We start from the raw sequence: 24,375 nt of genomic DNA on the forward strand, positions 1-24,375 counted from the left end.
GTGAAAGTGAGAGGCATAGGTGAGAGCTGGTTCTAGTTATTATAGGTGTAATTTAAAAAAAATTAAATAGTAGTGCTATGTGTGGGCTCCATTCTCCTGCCTTCCCTCCTTCCCCATTTTGTTACATCCATCACATCCTCTTTCCCTGAATGGATTTCTTCATCGCTGATTCTATTGTCCGGTGATGGAATGGAACGGAAAAAAGGTTACCGGGTCATTTTTCTAAATCACTCATCTGGTCTGGTGAAAACTCAAAAACTTGAGAGACTTTAAATACACTTAGGTGCTACTAAAGAGCAATCTGGTTCTATTTAAAAAAAAAAAAAAAAAAAAAAAAAAAGCGTGCTACCAAATAGGCCAAGCACCTCAATTCATTTGAATTAAGGATAATTGTTGCAGCCTTTCTCATTCTCTGCCTGTCTTTATAGAGAGGCTATTTTCAATGTTATGTTTTTTTAAAAAAGGTACAGAGCCAGGTTGGTTGATTGATCTTCATTGCTTTCTCCTGGAGCATTTGGAGAAAAGCTAAACCAGGGAACAATATGCTTTGATACTCCCCGCACATTCCAAGATTTAGTCAAACAGTGAGCTTTGATAAACTTATCCTGCTCCTTGGCTTTGTTCAGCCTACTGGAAAAGTAAAGGAACATAAGCAAAGGCCTGCCGAGCCACATTCCCTCCGGAGGCCTCTCCAGGGGCCTCTTTCCCACTGACAAACACAGACTCATGTGCAGCATGCCTAAGTGCTTAGGGGCTTTTAAATGTGTTTCTCCGCATTTAGGGAGTGAAGATAATCACTCAGAATATCAAATATCCTAATGGTTATTAGAAAGGAGCATACCTGAAAAACAACAAAGACACAGATTTGGAAAGTTACAGTTTGTGACAACCTGTTATTGAATTCTCATCTGGCTAATTTTTGCTTTTCAGCAAAGTTTTGCATAAACTCCTACCTCTTCCAGCCTCTGTCCTTTATCAAGAATGGTGCAGCTTGTATTATTAGGATATTCTTAGTATGTTAGTGTGTTTGTGGGAGTCAGAAACCTCAAGCAGTAAATTCACATACTTGATAACCAGAGGCTGAAAAACAGCTTTAGCCGTTGTGAGGGAAATTACTCATTGCCACAAAAGGAAAACTGTTTAAGCACTGTTTGTCTAACATGAAAGCAGAGCTACCTGCACCAGATGGATTCCTCAACAATAATAATACTCAGAAAGGGAAGAGGTTGCAATAAGTATGGAAAACTTATTGCAGTTACTAGAAACATTAATCAAATCTCAGTCACTGGTTTCAGAGTGGAATCCAGACTCCCAGCGCCACTAAACCTTCCAGAGAAATAAAACTAGTTACACTTCAGCATTTCTAGACTTTGAGGTTTTTAATCACATACACCATCTTGCTTAACAGTTCATTCACTTAACGCAGGCAAGTTACAAGTTTTTGTAGAAGTGTCTGGGAGCACATCTAGAATGCATTGCCTGTCCACTGTTTTATTTACAGATTTTTTCAATGAAAATCAGTAGCTAATAAATCAAAGCATAATTATACAAACACAAAAATACAGTCATTAACATTTTACTGAATACAAATGATAAGCATAAGGAAATGTACACTCATTGACATGAATTTGTTAGTTTGCTATTAATATATGGTACTGTGAATTGATGGTAATGTAACTGAAAGACAGATGTGTATTAAAAAAAAAATTAGAGAGCCACTCATGTTTAACATGATCTTATACTGAGATAAATATCTACAGACAGTGGTATGATCATGTACACTCACATGTGATCATATCAACATAATTAATTTCTTTCTGACAAGGTATCATCATCAAGGTAGTTGAACCTCCTCAACAAAGCTTGTTTTGATCAAGTACCAGATACTATTCTCTAAAGTGTTGGATGATACAGAAACAATCTGTGCAAGTATAGCAGTTTTGATTCAGAAAATTTAAAAAAAAAAGTAGTATTTACAAAGATAACTTTTAAATTCAGTGATTAAATTAAGACTCCAGTCTTCGTATTCTAAACACCTAATCATTTAATTTCTTTTCTGTTTTTGGCGGTTTGCTCTCCTCTCCCCATTCCTTCTCCCCACCGCAAATATTAGCCCATGTTTAAAGTAGACTATCACAATTGAAACTCTTAAAAAAAAGCAGTAAGTTTTTTACCTTGTGCCCAAAAAAAAAAAAAAAAAAAAAAAAGCAGCACTAGAACATTTTTACTGAAAAGATTCCATAAATCCTTCATAATTAAGGAAAGTTCCAGGAGCAAAAATTAATTATACAAATTGTAGAACTTGGGAGGAGAAATAGGGGAAAGAGGAGATATTTATCCCTTGACATTTGTTTGTTTGTTCTTTTCTGAACTTCATTTACAAAAAGCTCCTGGTGCTTCTTCCAATGTTTCCACACCTCCTTTCTCTGGCACATATGGTTTAATATACAAACAATTTAAAGAAAATGTCAAATTCAAATTCCCACCATAAGTAATTCCACTCTTATGAAAACTGGTGGGGTTTTAGCTATTTCAAAACTAGCCCTGCCTGGTTAACCATTTGGTTAGGACTGAGGTTAAACAAGAGATTCTTACAAAAATTTGGTATTCTATTTCAGCCTTGTATGAAATTTATAGAAATTAAATCTCAGGTAAAGCCTTTCCACTGATATTGTTCCTTTTTCATATATCATACTACCCATGAGTTATAACTGTGTAGGCTGTGCAAGAAACAGAATCATTTGAGCTTTTCTTTGTTTTCCAGGGTTTAAATCAGGGGTTGTCGATACTGTCTCTTTTTGCTTCCATCTTGTTTTTCAGAATTCCAACTCATTTGGTGAAAGAGCTCATCATTTTACCTCCTTGTTGAAGCTGGTCTTTTCACATTGGTCAGCTTTGGAAAGTCAGAATACTGAGTGCTTCTCTAGGTCAGACTGGTACTAATTTGAGTATGGAGTGGAACCAAGCTGTTTTGATGTGGAGTTTGGACTGATTTATTCTCATGCTGGGGTGGAGATCTAGCCATCTCAGATGGTTCAGGAAACAGGGTGGGGAGTGGTAGCCATTTCCATGCCAGAGTCTCTTAACAGCAAAAATACAGAAGAGAAACAGAGAGAATGAAAAAAAGACTTGTGGTTGAGTGAAGAGAATTTCCATGTCCGTGAGTGGTGGTATTGTTCACTGAATTTGTCACAGTTGACAGAGAAGTGGAACTTGCTGAAGAATAGTTTGAAGGTGATGGACTTGTTCCAGCGGGATCACAGTAGATCTAGAATGTGGAGGGGGGGGAACAAAAAGATTTTTATTGCCTTTTTTTTTTTATCAAAAGACAAATTACTAGTAATAATGTGTAGCAACACTCAGTCACAATACTCAGATACAATACATACAAATGCTCGTGTCTCTCATTGTGCAGTTAAGGACAAAGACAATTTGAATTGTACACGTGGGATTTGTTAAAGAAATAAATCTAATATTTTTCTAAATGTTTTTACACAACTATCACTTTATCAAAACCCTGCTCTAAAATAGAAGATAAGTAGGTTTTAAAAAACCTCACACAGACACAAACAAATAAACAAAGCAAACGTAGAGCTATGCAGATATACAAAGACTAATCTTAGGATAAGAAAGACCTTCAACCAACTGCGTGAATTGCAGTCTGCCTTTGCAGGCTAAGCCACAGAAATGAGCAAACAATGGTCAAGAGTCTACTAATACTGTTTCTGGGACTGGTTTGTGGATTCCTTTCGAGGAAGGTGGGGCTTATGTGAGTAGATTTAATATTTCAGTCTCTCTTACATTGCTGCGGTAGACTGAACTGTTGAAGTTAGAACAATGAAACCATACTGATTAAATCAGAACCTATCAGCATGCTAGAATGTACCAAAAAAAAGTGCAGCAGAAAGACCACAGAATATTAACAAATTTTTAAAAATGCTGACAGAAAGCAAAATTAAAAAAAATACTGATTTTCTCTCATAACTCTGCATGACAGGAACAGAACAAAAACCTACACTTGTGTAACTTCAATATCAAGCTATTTCCTATACATGCACAAGATGACTTTCAAAGATAAGCTAAAGTGTTCCTTTATTCCAGTGAAAAAATCATGTGACACACAAGATGAAAAACAAGAGCAGGAATCACATATCTGCTCCCCAAAAATGAGCACAGTACAGAAAGCTTGGCTTCGGTTCTGTGGCAGCAAACTTGCGTTATACCAGAGCATTCTGGTAAGCCCTTAGAGTTAATTAAAGTAAAAACAACTTTCTTTTTTTTTTTTTTTTTTTAAACAAGTTCACTTAATAAATAATACTCTCCACAAAGGAGTCCTAATTTTCAGGTATTTCTAGTGCTGCTGAGAAAAGAGATTTTCTTTAGCAGAAGAATAAAATAAATTTGTCCCTCAATACTGAAGCCATGAAGTTAATGTTAAATTTATTAGAAAACTGCATAAGAATTTTCTTTCAGTACATTCTACTAAAAAAAAAAGCATGCCATAGACAATGTAAGGATGGTGTAAAGCTTCTGGTAGTTACGGGTTTTGGCAACTGGCACCATGCCAGAAGCAATTTAGAACTGCAGGATAAAAATCGCTGTGTGGAAGTTTCTGTTGAAACCAGTCCGAAAGTGATCAATAATGAACTGCAGACTTAATAACCTAAAAGGCAAGTCCCAGCCCACCCTGGAATTTTCCTATGAAGATTCCACAACCATTCCACACGTGGTTATATATTTTAAAAGTTTTCTTAGTTTTAAACAGAAAACCTTTTTTTCTGGATTTGTTTTTGTGTGTGGAAGAGAAAGGGCTTATAGCCAAGTTCCACAACATCATAGTAGATGGGACCCTGGAGATTTTCTTAACGTGAGTGTGATAAATACCAGTAACCCAAGGGGTCTGATCCTACTCTCATCACTGACAAAGGCAAAACTCCACTGAGCCAACGGAAAAAGGATAATGCCTTTCTTGCAAACCAAGGGAGAGGGAGAATTAAAACACCTTCCGGCAATCCCTTTGCTGTTTGTATTTCTGATACTGTGTTATTGACCTTTTTGAAGAGGTGGTCTCTAGGAACAACACGCCGACCCGGAATCTGGGAGCCCCGCTCGGCTTGGTCCCTTAGGGAGAAGCGGATCGCTTCTGCATCTATTACGTTCGCGCCAAGGGCAAGGCTCAGCCAGCGCAGCAGCCAGATGCTGGTGACTCTGCATCGAGCCTCCAAACCTCCCACTCCTGCCGTGAACCGAGCCCCAGGACCGGACCTAAAGCCCAACACGCTCCGTTGGGGACGGTTCAGACCAGGGACCAGCTGCCCTCTAGCTGTAACACTCGTGCCTTCCCGGAGCTCTCTCGGATTTGGAGAGATTTTTCTCCCTCTCATCAGCGGGGGAATGAACGCTCCGCCGCCGCGTACACCTCAGTTCCGCGGCTTTCCTTCGAGGATCCCATGGGAAAAAAAGGCGGCGAACTGCCACTTCATCTTTTTTAATTTGACCGGGCTAAGTCACGACACCGCCCCCGCCATCCCAGGGCGCCGAGCTCGCCCCCGCCGCCCGTCCGCGCCCATCCCATCCCCGCCCCATCCCCCGCCGGGGCTGCCCGGGCTTGCTTCTCTCAGGCGGCCACTGCCCCGGGGCGGAGGAGCCGCCCGCCACCCACGGCGGGCTCCGGGATGGCGCACACGGACGGGAGTTTCTCTCCGGAGAAACCCGGCTCTCCGCCGCTCCCGCGGCGGGGAAGCGGAGGGAGGGTCTCAGCGTGGCCGCTCTCCCGTGTTTCGCACGGGGGCCGGCGGAGAGGAATCGTCGAGCCGCTCCGGGGCTCACCTGCGTGGGAAGGAGGAGGGCCAGGAGCAGGAGCCCCAGGCCGAGCCGCGCCGCCAGCGCCGTCCCCATGCCCGTCTGATGCTGTCCCGCCGCGATAGTGGTGCTGCTCCTCCTGCCGCTGTGGCTGCGAGTGCCAAGGATGCGCCGCTCTGCCGCGCCCGGCTCTTTTATAGCGGAGCGGGCTCCGTGACGCCCCGCCACCGCCTTCCCCCGCCCCCGCCCCATACCTCTGCCCCCGCCCCATACCTCTGCCCCCGCCCTTCGTGTCCGCCGCCCCACAAGTCGCTGCCTCCCCGTTGGCCCTTGTCCTGCTCCGCTGCGGGCTCCGCTCCCCCTCCCCGGGCTGCTCTGGCAAACCCGGGAGCTCTGTCCCCCCGCCCCTCGTTTGGGTCTTAGAGGCGGTGGTTCCTCTCTGCTGACGGCGCCGTGTTCTGGTATGGAGGGATTGGCACAGGACTGCAGAGGTTGAACTGCAGTTACTGCCGAGAAAAGCTTATGTGTATAGAAACATCAGGCTTTTTCTATTAAAAAAAAAAAAAATCCAACCATGAGTGAGAGAAGGAAAGGTAAAAGAGGCTTAAGTATTTCCAGTGACGGGAGCAGCGGGTGAAAGGTTGAGGACTTAAGATCCCATCTTGTTCAGAGCTGCCTCACCACTAGTTCTCAGATCACTGGTTGCAATTTCAAGCATTCTTTGGATCTGAATATGTTACTACCATTATTCCTTAAAGAAACCCGTGTAACAAGTGGAACTGAAGATTCTTCCAGCCGTAGCCTCTGCGTAGGTGAGGTTCTAGCTGCTGGCACAGTAAATGCTATAGTTATATTGTATCTCCTCCCTTAACTGACTGAAGATATATTATGCCAATGCCTCACCAAATCCATCAAGTGTCTCAGTGTACAGACAAATGAACAAAAACAATCTTGTCCACGTTATAAACTACAAAAAAAGAGACACCGATGTGCTGACTCTGCTGTCACAAAGCAGTTATTTCTATTTAAAAGATGAGGAAGATGTCCTGTTGGCTCAGACTAATCAACTGATTTCAAAATTGGATAAGTTTTTATTCATCTCAGAACAAAGTGTGAGGGGATATCCAAGTGCAGCACTACATAACTCATTTGCCATCTTTAAGGGCAGGACTGCTTTTGAAGATTTTCCAAGGGCACTGCTAGAACTGAGTCCCAAAGCACAGGAAACGTGTCTAGACCAAGTCTCACATTAATTGTTTCAGAATGCCTGACAAAGCTATAGATATTTTTTCTTCCCAAGGAATAAAGGAAATTTGTAAGCTGTACCGCTCAAGATATCAATCCTTATTCTATACGAAGATGAAAGAGCTTCTGAGAGCTACGCTGTGTGAAGTACTTTTGAAGTAACATTTCCCTTTTTTTTTAATAAATCCCTGATCATAATCAGAGTCCAGTTCCTAAATATTAGAGGCACAGTCTATCTATAGTGTAACTATGGTAACAGTAATCAAATTGAGGGGCTTATGCCTCTGATTATTCATTAGTTATATGCTGAGAGCTGGGAATCAGAAGATGAGTTGTCCTGATCATAGACACAAGGAGATAAAAAAGGAAACTGTAATGGACCTAGAATAAGAGAGGGGTGACAAAGCTGAAAACATTCTTATCACTACTTTTCCTTGCAAACACTTTGCTTTAGTTGTCACAGTTAAATGAATCACAAACAGGAGAGAAGGTCACCCTTTCGTTCAATAGACAAGCTTAACACTACACAAGGGTGAAATTCCTTGCGAGGAAAGTCACGTGAATCACAGCAGTAAAGTGAAGGCTCACACCATCCTGACAACAGATTCCCCGGAGGAGATGTAAAACAAAGGGAATCCAGTTGGGGCTCTAAAATAGCCAAAGAAAAGAATATTCTAGTGTAAAGCTGACAGGGATGGTTTCCATTATTATCTCTCCTGCCTTGTTTGGGAGAAAAGAAAGTGATAAAGCTGTTGCATGATCTCATAGGGATCATAACTGACTGTTGCAAGTTAAAGTGGCAGCTGAGACACTTTGATGTCAACACCAGGACAGATAAGAATGAGGGAATAACTGTCAGATGGCCTTTCCCATTCTCTTTAGCTGTGCATCTTGCCTGTGATCTGGAACTGAATCTGTAACAAATTAGGATGATGCACAGTTCTTGTAAGGTGACATGAACCAACACAACATTATACAAATGATAGTTGTTATTATTATTATTATATAGTATATTGCACTTTTGGCATTTTAACAAGTTTCAGTGAAAATGAGGATATCTTTCTTTTTGCTAAAAATAATGTAAAATCTGTTCCTTTATTTAAAAATAAAGAATAATCCAGAGGTTTGAACACATTTGGCAGAAATTATAAATTACCGATATAATAAAACTACGTTAAGTTTATGTTCTGAGGCGAAAAACATGCCCTTCTGAAATATTCCTGAAATACTAATGCAGATAGGGAAATGTACTGGCAGCAAGGGAGAAGCACTAAAAATATTTTAAGCTTAAGATTTTCTTTGAAACTTTTGTCATTGAAAATTATAATTATAATGCCTACGCTCTGTTAGATTTCTACAACCAAATTCCCCTGCTCTGGAAATCTGCAATGTTCTGGATTCCTCCTGAACACATAAATCACCTGCACTCCTGATTACAAAATCTCTACCTTTTTTTTTTTTCCAGCTGAAGTCTATAATGAAGTCTGCAAAAGATGTATCTGAGCAAAGAGACCGGACTCAAATATATGGATTTTTTTACAAGGCAAGGAACACTGTGAGTTGAGAACTGTACAAAGTGAAGCACTGCTATCTGGTGGCCAAAAGTCACTTCTGATATTTTTCTGTTAGAAAAGACGATATACTCCCTCAATCAATCAGCTTTTGATAGCAGTGTGCTCTTAGTTTTCATCATGCTGAGATATAGTTTAGCAAAGAGAAGGGAGAAAATTATCTCGATCTTTTGAGTTAAATGTAATTCTGTATATTCCACCAGTGACTTTTAAGTTAATTGAACTTTGCAATAGGCACAGCTTTCAATTCAGTGAACAGAAGCAAAACTTGTGCTGTTTTGTGTAATGCATTAGCAAACAAGATTAGCTAAAATGACTGGCAGAAAAAAAAATTGTCTGTAAAAGGAGGCAGAAAAATAGTCTCAGAGACATATAAGTAATGTATTTAAATACATTGCATTAAAATAAGAAGCTTTAGCAAAATAAGTTCATTATGTGGAATTAATGAGAAATAATTTTGACTTAACCATTAATTTACTCTTACCTTTTAGATGCCAATCTTGATCCATCTAAAATATTTTAGGACCATCAATTGCCAACAAGAATCACTAGATCCCGTGCTCCCCAACCAGCTTTTCGCTATCCTTGGTTGGGCATAGACTAGAACTTACTACTCATATATTAGAACTTACTATACTCTGTGGCTCATCTCAGTGTCTTCATCCATTTCAAGCTCATGCTACTGCAGCTCTCAGTACTCACCTGAGTCATATTATAAGTTATTATATCCATCCGTGAACATAAAAATTTATATATTAGAACCTGGTCTTTTTTTTCAAAGGACAGATTTGAAGAGAGAAATCCAGCTTTGCAGTATGCATCAACTAGCCCATATATGCTGATCTAAGCTAGCATCATCTGGTGATATGTTTCCTTGATGTCCATTTTTGGCATATTGATTTTGCCTTGAGAAAAAGGCCAGTATTTTCTAATATATAGGAACACTACCTTTTCATTAGTTAGGCTGGCCCTTCTCTTGCTTGTTTAGTGGAAAGGACCTATCTTGCAGCAGCTCCAGTCATATAATCAAAATTTGCCAGCTATTTTGAAGCATCCTTCCTTACAGGTGCACATTCACTGTCATAGCAGAACAAGACTGAAATACTGATGGGAGTTGGCTGGTTGAAACTGATTTTAGACAACTGTACGATTCAAATTACGTTAGTAGAACTTTTAATGGAAGGCATGATCGGTGGTACTGTAAATCTCCACTTGGTAATAAATGTTGATTGGATTCCGCTATGCGTGTCTTCCAACATGGGCCTTGCTGCCATGATGCAGAGCCTCATTATACCAGGATCCCAGCAGTGCCACTGTTTCCCTTCTGAGTCTGAGACCAAAAGCATTGGGCTTCTTAGCAGTATACAGTTAGGGAAGTAAACAAAGCCATGATTTCCAGCCATGGAATCATAAGTCTGGAAGTTTGAGCAGAAGTGAAATTGTGATTTCAGAAACAGTCTCAAGAAGAAACATGTAAGAGTTGCTGCCTTAATGCCTATGAATCCTTTGACTTCTGGGTAGACTTCAAGGGATGGTGTCAGCCTACACAACTAGGTGTGGCTTCAGATCTGCTTGAAAGCACACCTTTCTCCCTAAGTCAACAAACTCTTAGGTGACATCAATACAAACAAATTAAATGGCAGAAGAGCCTGTTCTTTGGCCTTGAGGCCAACTGACATGTCTAGGCCTGTCAATACTATTAAATTCCCCCAGCCTCCAGAAAATGGAGGCTGAATCTAAACTGCCTGTGGTAGGTAGTTGTCCCTGGCCTGGGCCAACCCCTGAATCATGGTCAGGAAGTGTTTGGGATCATGCTACTTGGAATAGGACAAAACCAAGACAGGGCTTTCCTTCACTCATGAGGCATAATGTCAGATAACAGGTCTATAGACACGGAGAAGTAAAACTGATCAAAGGTCATTTATGCATCTTCTGATTTGAGGCAAGTTTAAATACAACTCTCAGGAAAAAATCAGTGAACAGTATTATTCCACGGCCCACAGGACTCCTGTTACTTTGCCAAACTATCTTTGCAGAATATTTCTTTTAACACAAAGTCTTCTTTGCTGCAAATTTATAGTAATGATTTATCGCATTGCACATTAAGTACACAGATAATAATATGACCAGATTTGTAACAAAGTGTTTACTGGAACGTATCAAGCACTTTACATTGAGAGGAGAAAGGAAGGGTTGCATGACAGCAGCCATCTACATCTAAGTGAGTCTCCCTGGAAATCCTTGATAGATGATGAAGGGAAACAAGTGCTTCTATGATGTAATTCATCTCATTTCAACACAGACATCTGAAACAGATTAATCGCATCCGAAGGATGACGACATCTCTTCACTGACTACCACAAGAGTGTTGATGATGAGCTCAGACATTTGGCACTATATTTTCCTGTATTTTGAGGAACAGATTCAGTTCCTTCAACCTTTCTCCCCAGGATTTCTATGCATTTTTGTCATTTTCCTTTGTTCTCTCAAATCTGTCTTCATTAGACCATGTTTCCCAAAGCAGCACACTCTGCTTAAGGTGAGAGTTCAGCATCTGACAACTCTGCTGATGCAGCTTAGAAATAAATTTGTCTTTTTTTTTTTTCTTCATCAGCTTGATAATGTTTGTGGTCTGATGCAATTTTGAGATTATCTCACTCCAGGTCTTGAGCAATAGTGCAATGTTAGCACTTTTCCCATCTCCTTGAATTTTTATTCTATCATAAGACTTACTAGTAATTGCAAGCAGTGCAACCAAGTTCTTCTCAGCATTAGCTTGAGCACTAGCTCTGTAAGCCTATGATTTCTCCCACTGGATATGATTTTCTGCATTACCTCTCTTACCAATGGATAAAAAGTTCATGGCTAGGCTTTGCGAACGAAGATCTGGGAAGGCTCTATCCGCATTTGCTACAGGCACGCTGGTGGCTTATGAGGCCAATACGTGACAGACATATCCGATTGCAAAAGGCACAGCAGAAAGATTCCTTAGATGGTATATTCTGCAATATACGGTTCTTTCTGCGTTGCCTTTTTTCCTCAAGAGTGATCCTGCGAGTGTTCTCAAAGGAGACAGCTGCGTTGTAGATGGTGTGTCTCCAGGCCTCCCGATTTGAGGCCAGAGTAGACCAGTGATGAAGATCAATATGGCCAAGGCTGAGATGTTGTTTCAGGAAGTCCTTGTATCTTTTCTTTGGGGCTCCTCTCATGCGGCAGCCAGTGGCAAGTTCACCGTAAAGCAAGATCTTAGGGAGGCGGTGGTCCTTCATCCTGGAGACGTGCCCTGATAAAAAGTTAGTTATCCTCATATTATACTGCTACTTCATTGTGCTTCTTTCCCAACAAAAACATACACTGAAAATCTCTGCATACTTATTAGTCATTTAAACCACCACCATTAGTTTATGACTTGATGGGATTTCTTCTACTCTTCACACTTTTCAAGACCTATGTTTTCAGCCCTGCAGATGAAGCATTTTTTTTTCTGGTAGCAATGGAAGCCTTTATCTTCTTTTGAGAAGTGTTGAACATCTGTACCTTGCAATTTGAATCTAGTATTCTTCTGGCTCCTTTTTTTCTTTGTTATTGTTTGCTTGGTTTTGGGTTTTGTGTTTTTGTTTGTTTGTTTGTGGCTTTGTTGTTGTTTGTATTTATTTATTTATTTTTCTTTATTTGCTGCCTTCTCTTTGCCACTTGACAGGGCAGATTTTTACACACAGTTATCAAAAAATAGTGTATATGAAAAGAGAAGCTACCTTACAGAGGACTCAGTTTCAGAATTCAGTCCTAGTCATGACTGCTGGATAGCATCCTGAAAGGCTTATTCTTCTGTAACATTTTCTAGGTAATTTCTAGTTTGAGTATGGGACAGGCAGAGATAACAAAATAATGAGAATGAACCATCAAGAAATCTGATAAACAGGAAGATATTAAGTTGGAACTGTTTATTTTATAAGCCAAAATAACAGCAAATGTTATTAAAATGTATATAAATGGCCAAATTCTAGAAGGTAGATCAGCTCTTCTTCCCATTTCACAATAGAAAAAGGGAGTAGTCTAGGATTTGAAAAGATGAACTAATGGAAGCATGTATCGTGTGTCACTAAGAGTGTCCAGACTTCATCTATCTTTTAGATGGTGAACACTGTATCACAGGGTATCCTTAGGAGAGGTGTACAGAAGGGGTGGTCACACAGTGATGAGAACACGCAGAGTTTAGACAGCTGGTGTTGCAAGGACACACTTCCATAGGAGACAGATCATCCCAGATCTTCCACTGTGCAATTTACACATCTTTTACACCTCTGGAGCTGGACACCATGAAAGGATGAGACAGCCTTGACACCAAGTAATATGATTATTCTGACACTCTATCCCTCCCTATTGTACCTTCATTTACATTATTTCTTTACATATATATATATATATCAAAGGCGTATTGACACTGACAAATCATTTTTTCTTTCCTAATGCAATAATGTTTATAAATGCTAATCAAGACAACTTTGTTCCTTAGTCACAATGGAAACTGAAGTACTTTGCACAGCCTTTTTCCTGTGTATATACTGAACTATTTACTGTCAACTAGAGAAGAGAACATTATTTCCTAAATACTAAAGTCATTAATCTGAGGAGAATACAGAGGAAACACAGAAATAAACAAATAATTCAAACTAATTAACATTTGCTCATGGACTATGTTGTTTTATGGCTAATAAATAAGGTTCAAAGAATGACTGCTTAATTGATTGCTTTTCCTTTTTATTTGCCACCCGCTGTTAGTGGTAACTAGATAAATCCTAGAGCAGCAACCAACACCAGCAGGACCTGAGCACATTCACTAGAAAATGAATGAAAGTCTCTAAGCTCTTTTTAGGCAACAGTATATTAACTTTTCCTATAAAAGAAAATCATGTTTTAGAGAAGTGGCAAACAAGAAAGTGAGGGGGAAACAACCAAACAAATCTCATTGAAAACCTCTCACCAAATTGGGAAAATTAAGAATTAGCAGTGGAACTGCAGAGCCTTTAATTTTAGTGTAGCTGGATTTAATACCAGACTGACTGAAGGAAGTTACTCACTGTTTTCCTCTCATTTGCTTAACCAGTGATGTAACACCAGTTTTCAACAGCAAAGCAGCTATGTATTTCTGGTTTAGGTGGGTCACCCTGCTCTGACTGATTAGGGTGGCCTCTGTTGCTTCTGCAGTGCTGATTAGAGCAGTCTGCACTTCCCACCTCCATATTCTTTCTTCTTATGACTCAATGTGGTCTTCTACTGTAAAAGAGAGCAGGCAGGCAGACAAAAGCCAAATTAGTCAGGTAGTGAAAAGGATAGGAATTAAAAAAAGAGAATACTACTTTAGCAAGTGCCTATATCTCCATCACTTAAAATATACCAAACAATACCTGAAACTCATCTATCTTACCTTACTCCATTAATTATCCATCTTTAATGTCTAAGATGTGTTTTCAAGGAATAAGTAAGCTGCAGTCAAAGGTGCTTTGTGAAATCTTGCTTGCTTCTGGAAAGGGATTCTTTGTGCAGGATGCCAATGCAGCTGCAAGAGAAAATGGACAGAAGTTCATAACGCGGTTGTTATTGCAAGAGGTGAAACGGCAACACAAACACTTGGTAAGTAGAGAGAAACAGAGCCAAGTTTCAGTGTATATAGTGGCTGGATGCATTAAAGGTATCCTAAAGAGAATAAGCACGCTGTTTTGTAGTAAAAACTGGCACAGTAGACTATATGGGCAAATGGGTGAGAATGGGTAGTTTAGAGCAGAGTGTCAACTGAAAAGACAGCACTGGAAGGGCTAGAAAGGGATCTTCTTCTGCATGAAAGATTATTTTTCAGAGAGGAGCTTTAGAGAAAGAGATGGTAAGATTATCAAGTCACAGACCTGATGCAAGTAACCAGTTAGAGGAATTGTTTCCAGACTATGGACTAAGAAAAGAGAACATCTAAGCAGTTACAATAGTTATAACACTGGAGGAGATAAATTAGCAGTCATTATTCAAATGAATATGGACAAACTTAAAGGTGATGCTCACATGGGGACACTGTGTTTTCCCAGGCAGCATAAATATGCATAAAACACTGTCCAGTTACCTTCTCAGTACACCTTGAAATAAACAGTGCAACTTAAAAGGCATGTAGTCTCAACAATGCAATGCTGAAGCTAAATCTGCAGTGACAAGTAATCTGGCGAGATGTTCATTGCAGAATGTTGGTCAGAGGTACTCACAGGGCTCTAATGGCAATATGGTGCCCTTTACTTTGAGATGCAATGAGTGTCAGCAGATCTACTGCTGTCACTTCACAGAATTATGGAATATGCCGAGTTGGAAGGGACCCATAAGGATCAAGTCCAACTCCTGGCCCTGCACAGGACCATCCTCAAGAGTTACACCTTATGCCTGAGGGTATTGTCCAAAAGCTTCTTGAACTCTGTCAGTCTTGGTGCTGTGACCACTTCCCTGGGGAGTCTGTTCTTGACAGACCTTGCAGGAAAATAAAGGCAACAAAAACCCTAGGCAGTGGGGAGGGAATTCCCAATTACAGAACCCAACATACAGGTCAAAAGCTATTGAGAATTTCCCCTCTGAGTTGCCAAACCTAAAAGACTAGTCTCCTTGTGAGAGAATGTCATAGGGAGTATAGGGAAATACACAACATGAAAATTATAAACAAAAGAATTAACCTTCCTAGACAGGAGATGACTTGACTGAAAAAAAGGGGGAAAAAAAAGAAGCAATTCTATGAGAATAGCCCTGAGAAGAAGAATACATCTTGGTCAGACTAATTAAAAAAAAAATAAAAGTTAGACCACCACTAATCTGCCAGAGATGAATGACCACTACTTCTTACCAAAGCTGAAACTTTCGACTGTATGTTGCTGAGATGTCATATGATTTTAAAAAAAAAAATCAAATTACCTGAAAGCAGCTTAAAGAACATTCTTCTTAGAGATAGATATGACCGGTCTGTGGCTGAGCAAAGCCTCTTGTGAAGGAAGCCCGAGCCCGTGGCAGCTTTGAGAGGAGCTTTTCGCTGCCATCTAATGGCAAACTGGGAGAAGAGAAAAATTAACACAGGTTTTCACCCTGCCGAAACGTTTTGGTTATAATTACAGCTCCATATAATTAAAGAAGAATTATTGATTATTAACTCCTTTTTTTTTTGCATTTTTTAATTAAAAAATGCACTTACTGGCTCATGTTGGAAGTTCCCAAGCCCTCACACAACTACAGATCTTGTGCTAGGGGTTTCCTGGCCTCTGCACTCTGTGGCATGGTGGCAATCTGACAATGAGATCCATGGGACACAGAAGTTCCTCTTTGGTCCTGGTCTGAATGAATCCTGAAAACAACTGCTCGGTAAGCATCTGCTTTCATGACTGAGACATAGTAACATGATGCACCTTCTAACTAGTACAACTAGAATAGTCACCCATATAGCTGGACTAGGAAATGAAGCAAGGTGTCCCTGTTTGGGGTTGTGCAATGATGAGATAAATCAGATGCATGTTCATGACATCCAAGTCACATTTGCTCTGTGGCTACTTAATTTCTGCTTTTGTAAGATGCCACTTTATCATCATACTTGAAAATATAAAAGACAGAGTGATTTTAGGCACATTCTTTACCTTGCCTGTCAATATGAAGGTACAATAAAATATATAATGCCTGATTAACCTTTCTTTACTAAGAGTAAGCTAACTTTGCTCTTAGCAATGTTAAATTAGATCATGGCTTTTATCCTACATGAGACAAATCAAACTTCAAGAGATCTGAAAAGAATGGGGCGTATGGAAAGCTAGGTTTGGAGTGGTTTTCGTTCAATTTTCAGTGTGGAGTTTTTTCCCCCATAGAGGACGTAACATGTCTGCTCGAGGATTCCCCACTGTTCTAGATATTAATTTCTGTTCTGACTTACTATGTGCCACTATGAATGCAAGAAAGTTACTCTTATCAACCTTTTTTTCCCCTCAGTAAGTATGTATTTTAAGACATATAGGGGGAAAGTGCTAAAAAGTTAGCATTTATATTCTCAATTGAAATTGGTCAGAATCATAACTGGGCACTGGAACATTCAAAATAAAGACATAAAGACAGTCACAGCTTCGATCCCAGTGAGGTTTCTAGAGAGGGGAAATAGCTTTGCCAATGACTTGCTCCATTACAAAATACCCCTGAGATAAAAACCTCCCATTCAAACATTTTATGACAAAGTTTATATAGGTGTAAAATTAATCCATCACTTATAATGTGCTCATTGCACAGCTGTTGTGCAGCAGTAGCTCCACAGATCACTTTTCAGATTTGCCAATAATCTTCCAAGGGATGATTGATCTGTCAACAGCATTTTAAAACAGAACTGTAAGGTGGAGGAGCTTCTTCATCTGCCAGAATTACCCCGGACCTTGTGCAGCCATTTACATCAGGGCAAGATGCTGTCAATCTGGCAGGGTTGCATTTTGTACCCATTCTGTTAGGATACAGAGATTTCCCCAAATGCTAAGCAATCAGAGCATTCAGAAGCACCAAGTTTCTGAACACTGAAGAGAAGGAATTACCATCAGTAATTGAGATGGGGAATGAAAGAGGGAGATGTAAAGGGAAGGAAAGAAAGAAAAGGGGAAACCCAGGCCACAGTGGGATCAGATTGTCATGGTGGCCAAACCCTTCAAACTGATCTGCGGTCGGGAAACTAGCATTTCCACCGTTTTCTGTTTTAGGCATGTGGGCGGAGCATGAGGGGCTGAAAACACAGGGGGAAAAAAATCCCTAGAAAACCGGAAAAAATGAAACGGGAAACAGCTCGGAAGCTTGACAGTGGGGCGGGAGAGCAGCAGTGGCTGGACAGGTCTCCTGGCCGAGGAGGGGGCAGAGGCTGGAGCGCAGGGGGCTCCTGGGGGGCCCCTCCCGTCCCGGGGCTGGGGAGGGAACAGCAGGGTACCCACCGCCCTCCGCCTTTCTGCCAACCCCCTCCGGCCTCCGCTCCCAAACCGGCGGGCACGGGGAGGAGAAGGGGAGAGGCACCGCCAAATATCTAAAGGAGTGCCGCCAAGAAGATGGAGCCGGGCTCCTCTCGGTGGTGCCAACCACTAGGACACGAGGCAATGGCAGAAACTGATGCACAGGAAGTTCCACCTGAACATGAGGAAGAACTGCTTGAGTGGGCAGGTGACCGCGCACTGAACAGGTTGCTCAGGAGGCTGTGAGGTCTCCCTCACTGGAGATATTCAGGAACCCTGTGATCACAATCCCGCGCCATGTGCTTTAGGATGGTCCTGCTTGAGCAGGGGGGTAGGACCAGATGACCCACTGTGGTCGCTTCCAACGTGACCCACCCTGTGATTCTGTGAGAGGTACCTCCACTCCCAAACCGATGGGCACAAGGGCGGATAAGTGAGCGGCCCCGGCGCCGCCCGCCCTCCCTGTCCCACCCCGGGTCCGCCAGGCCCCGGCCCCGGTAGAGGGCGCCGAGCCCGGGCTGCGGCGGCTCCGCCTCCGGCCGGCGAGCGGCGGCGCGGGGACGGCAGCGGCGGCGGGGCCTGAGGCGCCCGTGGGATCCAGGTAAGGCCCGCGGCCGCCGGGCCGCCCCTCGGCAGGGCCGGGGCGGGCGCGCCGCGGCTCCGGGGTGGCGGGGCCGGGCACTGCGGGGCAGGCGCGGCCACCCCGGCGGCGGTCAGGCCTGCGCGGCCCAGTCCGCCCGGGGCAGAGGCCAGGGAAGGCGGAGCTGCCCGGGCTCGGGCCCCGAGCGCCCCGACGGCGGGTCAGGGGCCGGCCCGGCTAGGGGGTGGTGGGTGAGGCTGTGCCTGCCCGAGGGCTCTAACGAGGGAGAGAGGGCGCCCTTCCTTCGGGACGGGCTCACGGCCCTCCTAGCCCGCTTGTACCCGCTTGCCAGCGGGGAACAAACTAAGGTCGAGCGCTAAAATAAGCCATAATAATTGTTTACACGTTCAAATAACTGCTCTAGGAATTTGCCTGCTAATTAAGGAGAGGCGAATGTCTTCTGCGAGGATCGTACCATCCTACAATTTAAACTATATGTCATACATTGAAATGCCAAAAAAAAAAAAAGAGAGAAATGAGATGTGGTTATTTTTATTTGACCAGTAATTGCCCTCATTGATCAGGGCCTTTTCCGCAACCACAAAAACCGCCTCATTTCAGATTTGAGCAGAGGTCATTTGGGTGTGGGGAAAGCGCCAGTCTCATGAAGAAACACGTATTTCCATGGAAATAAGACTATAATAAAAGCCAGCACAGCACCCTTACCCAGTAAGGACTGTAAATCGTTTTCTCACAGCGTTGAAAGACATCTGGGGTTTTGGGGGTTGTTTCCACCTACTTGTCCCAGGTTAGGAATGGCTCCAGAGGGGAGCAGCGCCGGGGAGCTTGCACGTCTGTCCTGTTGCGGTACACAGAGCTGCGTTATTTCTCCCAAACCCTACCGTGGTGCCAGTTACCATTTGGAGAAACAGGGGACATTGTGCAGCATTCTGCCACATAGCAGTGTTGTGGCCCAAGCAGAAACTGAAGTTAAGCAGCTTTCGGCTTTTCTGGGTTTGCTTACTTGCAGTGTTCAGGAACTTGAGAATGACTCATGGTAGATATAGATCTCCCTGTGCTTTTTATGACATGGTTAACTTAATTTCTGCTTGTTTTGTGAATTGTATTTCGGATGTAGGGAGGATAGTGCCACCAATGTGTTTGGACATTTAATATTGAACACCAGAAAAGGAGTTATGAATGGAGTATTCCACTGGGGTTTTTTGTGTTTGTTTCTCATCTGGTGTTTTAGCTCTTTGTAATGGCGAACAGTTTATGAAAAAGGCACATCATAAAGCCATCTAAAGCCCTGTGCTTTTAGGTGATGCACTGCTGTACAGGGAACTAGATAATCATCTTTTTGTAGTACCTATTATTCCATATGTGGGGAAATCCTTCCAATAGTCAAAGCAGTTGCTCATTTTTACATATGAATGTTTGATTTATCTTAGGGTATGCTATGACTGGCTTCAGATTCCCCATCACTGCTTTTAGAAAACTAAATTTCTGGTTCGGACTATGGGAGAAGTTTCCCTCGAATAAACTGTATCCCACTTGGAGGAGAAGCATATTATGTAGCTGTCAAGCAAGCACAGTAAACTACAGAAGATGTTTCAGTTTTTCCCCAGTCAAACTCAGTGCACTAAGACTTTCTCCAGAGTATATCTCAGTACTTTCTCTGCGGAACAAAAGTAACAAAAGCTCTAGAAGGAGCAGACAAACTGTTCAAGAAGAAGAGGAAGAAGAGGATGAAGATGAAAGTGATTTGGAAGATGAATTTGAAAATGACCCCAACATAGTAAAAGATTACAAGGATCTCGAAAAAGTAGTGCAGTCTCTTCGATATGATGTGATCATAAAAGCTGGCCTAGACATGGCAAGAAAGTAAGTACAGAAGAAACAACTTGCTGATGAGAAAGATGTCATGCATCTTAAATTGGACTTTTGATAACCTTTTACTGCTGGAATAACCCAGTATTTGGATTTTCTTTTGGTGTAGCTGTTTTAATTGTCTAAATATATGTTTACAGGGTATGGCTGTTCCTGTTTGTTTCACCTTACCTCCCTTGAAACAGCCTGACTTTGCTTTTCCCTGTCTGCAGTATTTCTAAGATTGCTGAGGAGGCATTTTCTATCAGTTACTGTTTTTTTAAAATGAAGAAAACGCAAAATACTGTACTGAGTAATACAAAAAGATCTAATTTGAGATTGAGGGAGTAAAATAATGCACTGCTTAATGGCTGGAGAAATAGGTGATGGTAAATACAAACCTAATGTACCAGGTCCAACAGGTAAATGTGCAGTCAATAAATGTATCACGTTTGATCTAATGCAACCTTATATATAAGCCTTATATTTCAATGTTGTTAGAACAGAATATTAGTATAACTTGATCACTTAAAAATTATTAAACTGGCTGATGCAGGAAAGGGTACATTATTCATTGGGTATTCAGGAGACACCTTTAGAAACAGCTTTTCTGGCACAGAGCAACTATGTGCTATTATTTCATTTAATATCTGTGAAAGACTTTTTCTTCCAGTTCAGGTCTGTCCTGACCTTATAAATAAAGGTGTCCTTTATGCATAAATTAGAGTTGTGGAAATGTGCCTTGCATGTGAACGTTGGTGGTGTGTATCTGCAGAAAAGCAATTGCATTTTATTTGCTGCATGCTGTAACTGCAATAATACCTTGTTTTTCTTCAGTAAAGTAGAAGATGCATTCTACAATAATGAACTCAGGCTGAATGGAGAAAAACTATGGAAGAAAAGTAGAACTGTAAGACTTTTTAAAATTTAAATCCTTTTAATACAGTACAAGAAAATAGTTAAGGCATTACCTTCTCCCTCTAAATCACTCTGCAAATGTGAATGCATAGCATTGCTAACACCGAGGGGTGTTTGTGGCTATGATTCCCCTGGTAAAACCTTATTCCCTAAGGCAGACAGGAGACTTGTGTTGTTGGAGATTCAAATTTAAGGCTGAAAGTCAGGAGAAGGCAGCAAGGACAGAACATTTTAAGTTGCTGAAAGAAGTGATGGTATATACACAAGCTTGATGGAGTAGGAATGATTAAATCTGAGATATTGGTGAAACAGGCACATGATTAAAGAAAAAGAGAAAGTTTGATGATAGAAAGGGTTTGAAAGTGAGGTAACTCAAGGAAGGTTATTGCATCTGTAACAGAGCACTCAGGACCACGGTTAGGGGAAGAGCCAGAAGGGTTGCAGGCCATAAGCTTTTGACAGCAGAGCTCACCAGAATGGTGACAAACATACTTCTACCCACCCTTTCTTTATGTGAGGGTGATCCTTGGTGGTAGTTACTGTCATCAAAGGGCAGTATGATGAGAAGTTTTCACTCCTGATCCCATAAAGTTGAGGCTAGTTTTTGAGAGGTGTGCTGCTCCTGTGACCTTTGAGAGGAGCACAAGCAGTTGGTGAGCACTCTGTTCTTTAAAACACTTTAAATTGTTTTAAAGACAGGAGTGAGAACTTTGCATTTTGCTGTTTTGTGTCTGTGTTGATAGAGAAAGATTGGTGGGAAGCACCCTTAAGGAAAAAAACCCCCATACATTACACCTTTTTCACAGATTAGGTGTTGGTTGTGTAATAGGAAAGGTGAAACTTTTGGCAGGGAAGGTCATGGGCCATTTAATTGCTTATTGCCGTAGCTTTCCTAGAAATTTATAGCTGGAGGATCTATCAGGGTCTAGCATTGGCTGCCTTCCTCCTCTCCTCTGTGATAAGAATATTGAATGGAAAAAAAGGAACAAAAATGAAATTGGATATAGATTGTGGGGATTTGTTTTCCCCAGAGAATGTTTATAATCACTCATCTTCTCTTTCTGTTTCCAGGTGAAAGTTGGTGACACACTGGATCTCATAGTAGGCGAAGATAAAGAAACAGGAACTGCCGTAGTTATGCGAGTAGTCTTAAAAAAATTATGGGACAAAACTGAAAGTGAAAAATACAAAGTAATTTTGAGGCGTTGGAAAAACTTAAAAGTGCCCAAACAGGATGTACTTAAGTAACAGGGGGTTGCATGTGGTAGCATAAGATTTTTGCAGAAAACCGTATTTTTTGTTAAATATGAATTTTGGTTAAACAAAATTGCAGTACCCTTTTTTAAGGGCTTGTGTCAGAATGTTATCTCCCTCTGCTGCATACATCAATAATCATGCAATAAACCTGTCACTTTTTGCTGGTAAAAGATCCAACACTTGTATTTCCGGGCAGTTTCTTACAAATAATGAACCAATAAAGACTAATTTGATCACTGTTTAACTGCTGTCTAATTTTGTTAATCAGAAAGGGTACATTAAAGTTGACATCACAACAAGCAGAATGTCTTTCTTTGTTTTATCTCTATATTCATGAAGTAGTTAGGGCTAAAAACCCCAATTATGTTAAATTGTTTCCTTTTTCATTATTAGTCTAATCTTGGTTAATAATACCAACTCCACTGCTGCTATACCAAGAATACAGAAGGATACTGATTCCAGTGGCTTATTTCTAAGCAGGAAACTTCATGATGACAGAGAATCATAGAATCAGAATATTTTAGGTTAGAAGATACAAGATCATAGAGTCCAACCATTAACCCAGCACTGTCAAGTCCACCACTAAATCATGTCCCTAAGTGCCAGATCTACATGTCATTTAAGTACCTCCAGGGATGGTGACTCCACCACTTCCCTGGACAGCCTGTTCCAATGCTTGACAACCCTTTAGGTGAAGAAATCTTTCTGAATGTCCAATCTAAAACTCCCCTGGTGCAACTTGGGGCTGTTTCCTCTTGTCCAATTCCTTGTTACCTGGGAGGTGAGACTAACTCCCAGCTTCCTACAACCTCCTTTCTAAGCCTCCGTTTCTCCAGGCTAAACAATCCCAGCTCCCTCAGTTGGTCCTCGTAAGTCTTGTTTTCCAGACCTTTCACCAGCTCCATTGCCCTCCAGCACCTCAGTGTCTTTCTTGTAGTGAGGGGCCCAAAGCTGAATACAAGATCTGAGGTGCAGCCTCACCAGTGCCAAGTAGAGGGGGACAATCACTGCCCTTGTCCTGCTGGCCACACTACTCAGTACAGGCCAGGAAGCCATTGGTTTTCTTGGCCACCTGGGCACACTGCTGGCTCATGTTCAGCTGCTGTTGATTAGCACCCCCAGCTGCTTTTCCAGTCACTCTTGCACCAGCCTGTAGTGCTTCTTGGGGTTGTTTTACTCAAGGGCAGGACCCAGCACTTCACCTTGTTGAAGCTCACACAATTGGCTGCAGCCCAACCTGTCCAGATCCCTCTGCAGAGCCTTTCTACCCCCAAGCTGATTAACACTCCCACCCAACTTTGTGTCATTTATAAACTAGTGAGGGAGCACTTGATTCCCTTGTCCAGATCATTGATAAAAACATTGAACAGGGCTGGCCCCAATACTGAGCCCTGGGGGACCCCACTGGTGACCAGCCACCAGCTGGATGTGGCACCATTCACCACCACTCTCTGGGCTCAGCCATCCAGCCAGGGTTTTACCCAGTGAACAGCGCACCCATCGAAACCATATGCACCCAGTTTCTCCAGTAGAATGCTGTGGGAAATGGCATCAAAAGCTTTACTAAAGTCCAGGTAGACAACCCCGACAGGCCTTCCCTCATCCACTAAGCAATCACTTTATCATAGATGGAGATCAGGTTGGTCAAACAGGACCTGCCTTTCACAAACCCATGCTGGCTGGGCCCAATCCCCTGGTTGTCCTGCATGTGCCATACGATGGCATTCAAGATGATCTGCACCGTGACCTTCCCCAGCACTGAGGTCAGGCTGACAGTTCTGTAGTTTCCCAGATCCTCCTTCCAACCCTTCTTGTAGATGGGTGTCACGTTGGCTGACCTCCAGTCATCTGGGATGCCTCTGGTTAGCCAGGACTGCTGGTAAATGATTGAAAGTGGCCCAGTGAGCTCTTCCGTGAGCTCTCTCAGTACGCTTGGGTGGATTCCACTCAGCACCATTGACTTGTGTGTCTAAATGGTGTAGCAGGTCACTGACCATTTCTCCTTGAATTATGTGGGCTTCATTCTGCTCCCTGTGCCTGTTGTCCTGATTAGGGGACTGGATACCTGCAGAACAATTGGTCTTACTATTAAAGACTCAGGCAAAAAAAGCATTAAGTACTTCAGCCTTCTTTGTCACTATGCTTACCTCCG

The 24,375-nt window shown here is 42.0% G+C and overlaps 2 protein-coding genes and 1 long non-coding RNA gene across 5 annotated transcripts; 1 reads left to right on the top strand and 2 right to left on the bottom strand.

Moving 5' to 3' along the window:
• Positions 1-1,360: 1,360 nt before the first annotated feature.
• Positions 1,361-5,986, bottom strand: CD24 (CD24 molecule). Its single transcript, XM_027731980.2, has 2 exons — positions 5,830-5,986; positions 1,361-3,268 (listed from the first exon to the last, which is right to left on the bottom strand). Exons 1-2 carry the CDS (start codon positions 5,896-5,898, stop codon positions 3,083-3,085), a joined length of 255 nt encoding a protein of 84 aa, XP_027587781.1. The 5' UTR covers positions 5,899-5,986; the 3' UTR covers positions 1,361-3,082.
• A 6,561-nt stretch (positions 5,987-12,547) lies between these two features.
• On the bottom strand, positions 12,548-18,336 carry LOC113993555. Of its 3 annotated transcripts, XR_003542689.2 has the most exons (6): positions 17,975-18,332; positions 15,832-15,981; positions 15,558-15,690; positions 14,047-14,178; positions 13,700-13,895; positions 12,548-12,928 (listed from the first exon to the last, which is right to left on the bottom strand). It is a non-coding gene; the product is annotated as an uncharacterized LOC113993555 (long non-coding RNA). The 3 variants fall into 3 exon arrangements; XR_003542687.2 differs by lacking the exon at positions 12,548-12,928 and having other exon boundaries at positions 13,363-13,895; positions 17,975-18,336; XR_005562977.1 differs by lacking the exons at positions 12,548-12,928; positions 15,832-15,981 and having other exon boundaries at positions 13,363-13,895; positions 17,975-18,331.
• MTRES1 (mitochondrial transcription rescue factor 1) lies at positions 18,042-22,522 on the top strand. Its single transcript, XM_027731797.2, has 4 exons — positions 18,042-18,200; positions 19,631-20,063; positions 20,886-20,958; positions 22,038-22,522. The coding sequence occupies exons 2-4, from the start codon at positions 19,639-19,641 to the stop codon at positions 22,212-22,214; spliced, it is 675 nt and encodes a 224-aa protein (XP_027587598.1). The 5' UTR covers positions 18,042-18,200; positions 19,631-19,638; the 3' UTR covers positions 22,215-22,522.
• Positions 22,523-24,375: the final 1,853 nt, after the last annotated feature.

Source organism: Pipra filicauda, unplaced genomic scaffold (genome assembly GCF_003945595.2).
Source record: "Pipra filicauda isolate LSUMZ 115617 unplaced genomic scaffold, ASM394559v2 scaffold176_size3548034_pilon, whole genome shotgun sequence".
NCBI classification, from domain to species: Eukaryota; Metazoa; Chordata; class Aves; order Passeriformes; family Pipridae; genus Pipra; species Pipra filicauda.

What these genes read in the sequence shown, in the direction of transcription:
- MTRES1 (XM_027731797.2), top strand. Translation starts at nt 19,639, where the DNA reads ATGACTGGCTTCAGATTCCCCATCACTGCTTTTAGAAAACTAAATTTC. An exon ending in GGCCTAGACATGGCAAGAAA is followed by an intron (nt 20,064 to 20,885) that starts GTAAGTACAGAA and finishes GTTTTTCTTCAG; the next exon opens with TAAAGTAGAAGATGCATTCT. An exon ending in TATGGAAGAAAAGTAGAACT is followed by an intron (nt 20,959 to 22,037) that starts GTAAGACTTTTT and finishes TTCTGTTTCCAG; the next exon opens with GTGAAAGTTGGTGACACACT.
- CD24 (XM_027731980.2), bottom strand. Translation starts at nt 5,898, where the DNA reads ATGGGGACGGCGCTGGCGGCGCGGCTCGGCCTGGGGCTCCTGCTCCTG. An exon ending in CCCTCCTCCTTCCCACGCAG is followed by an intron (nt 3,269 to 5,829) that starts GTGAGCCCCGGA and finishes TCCACATTCTAG; the next exon opens with ATCTACTGTGATCCCGCTGG.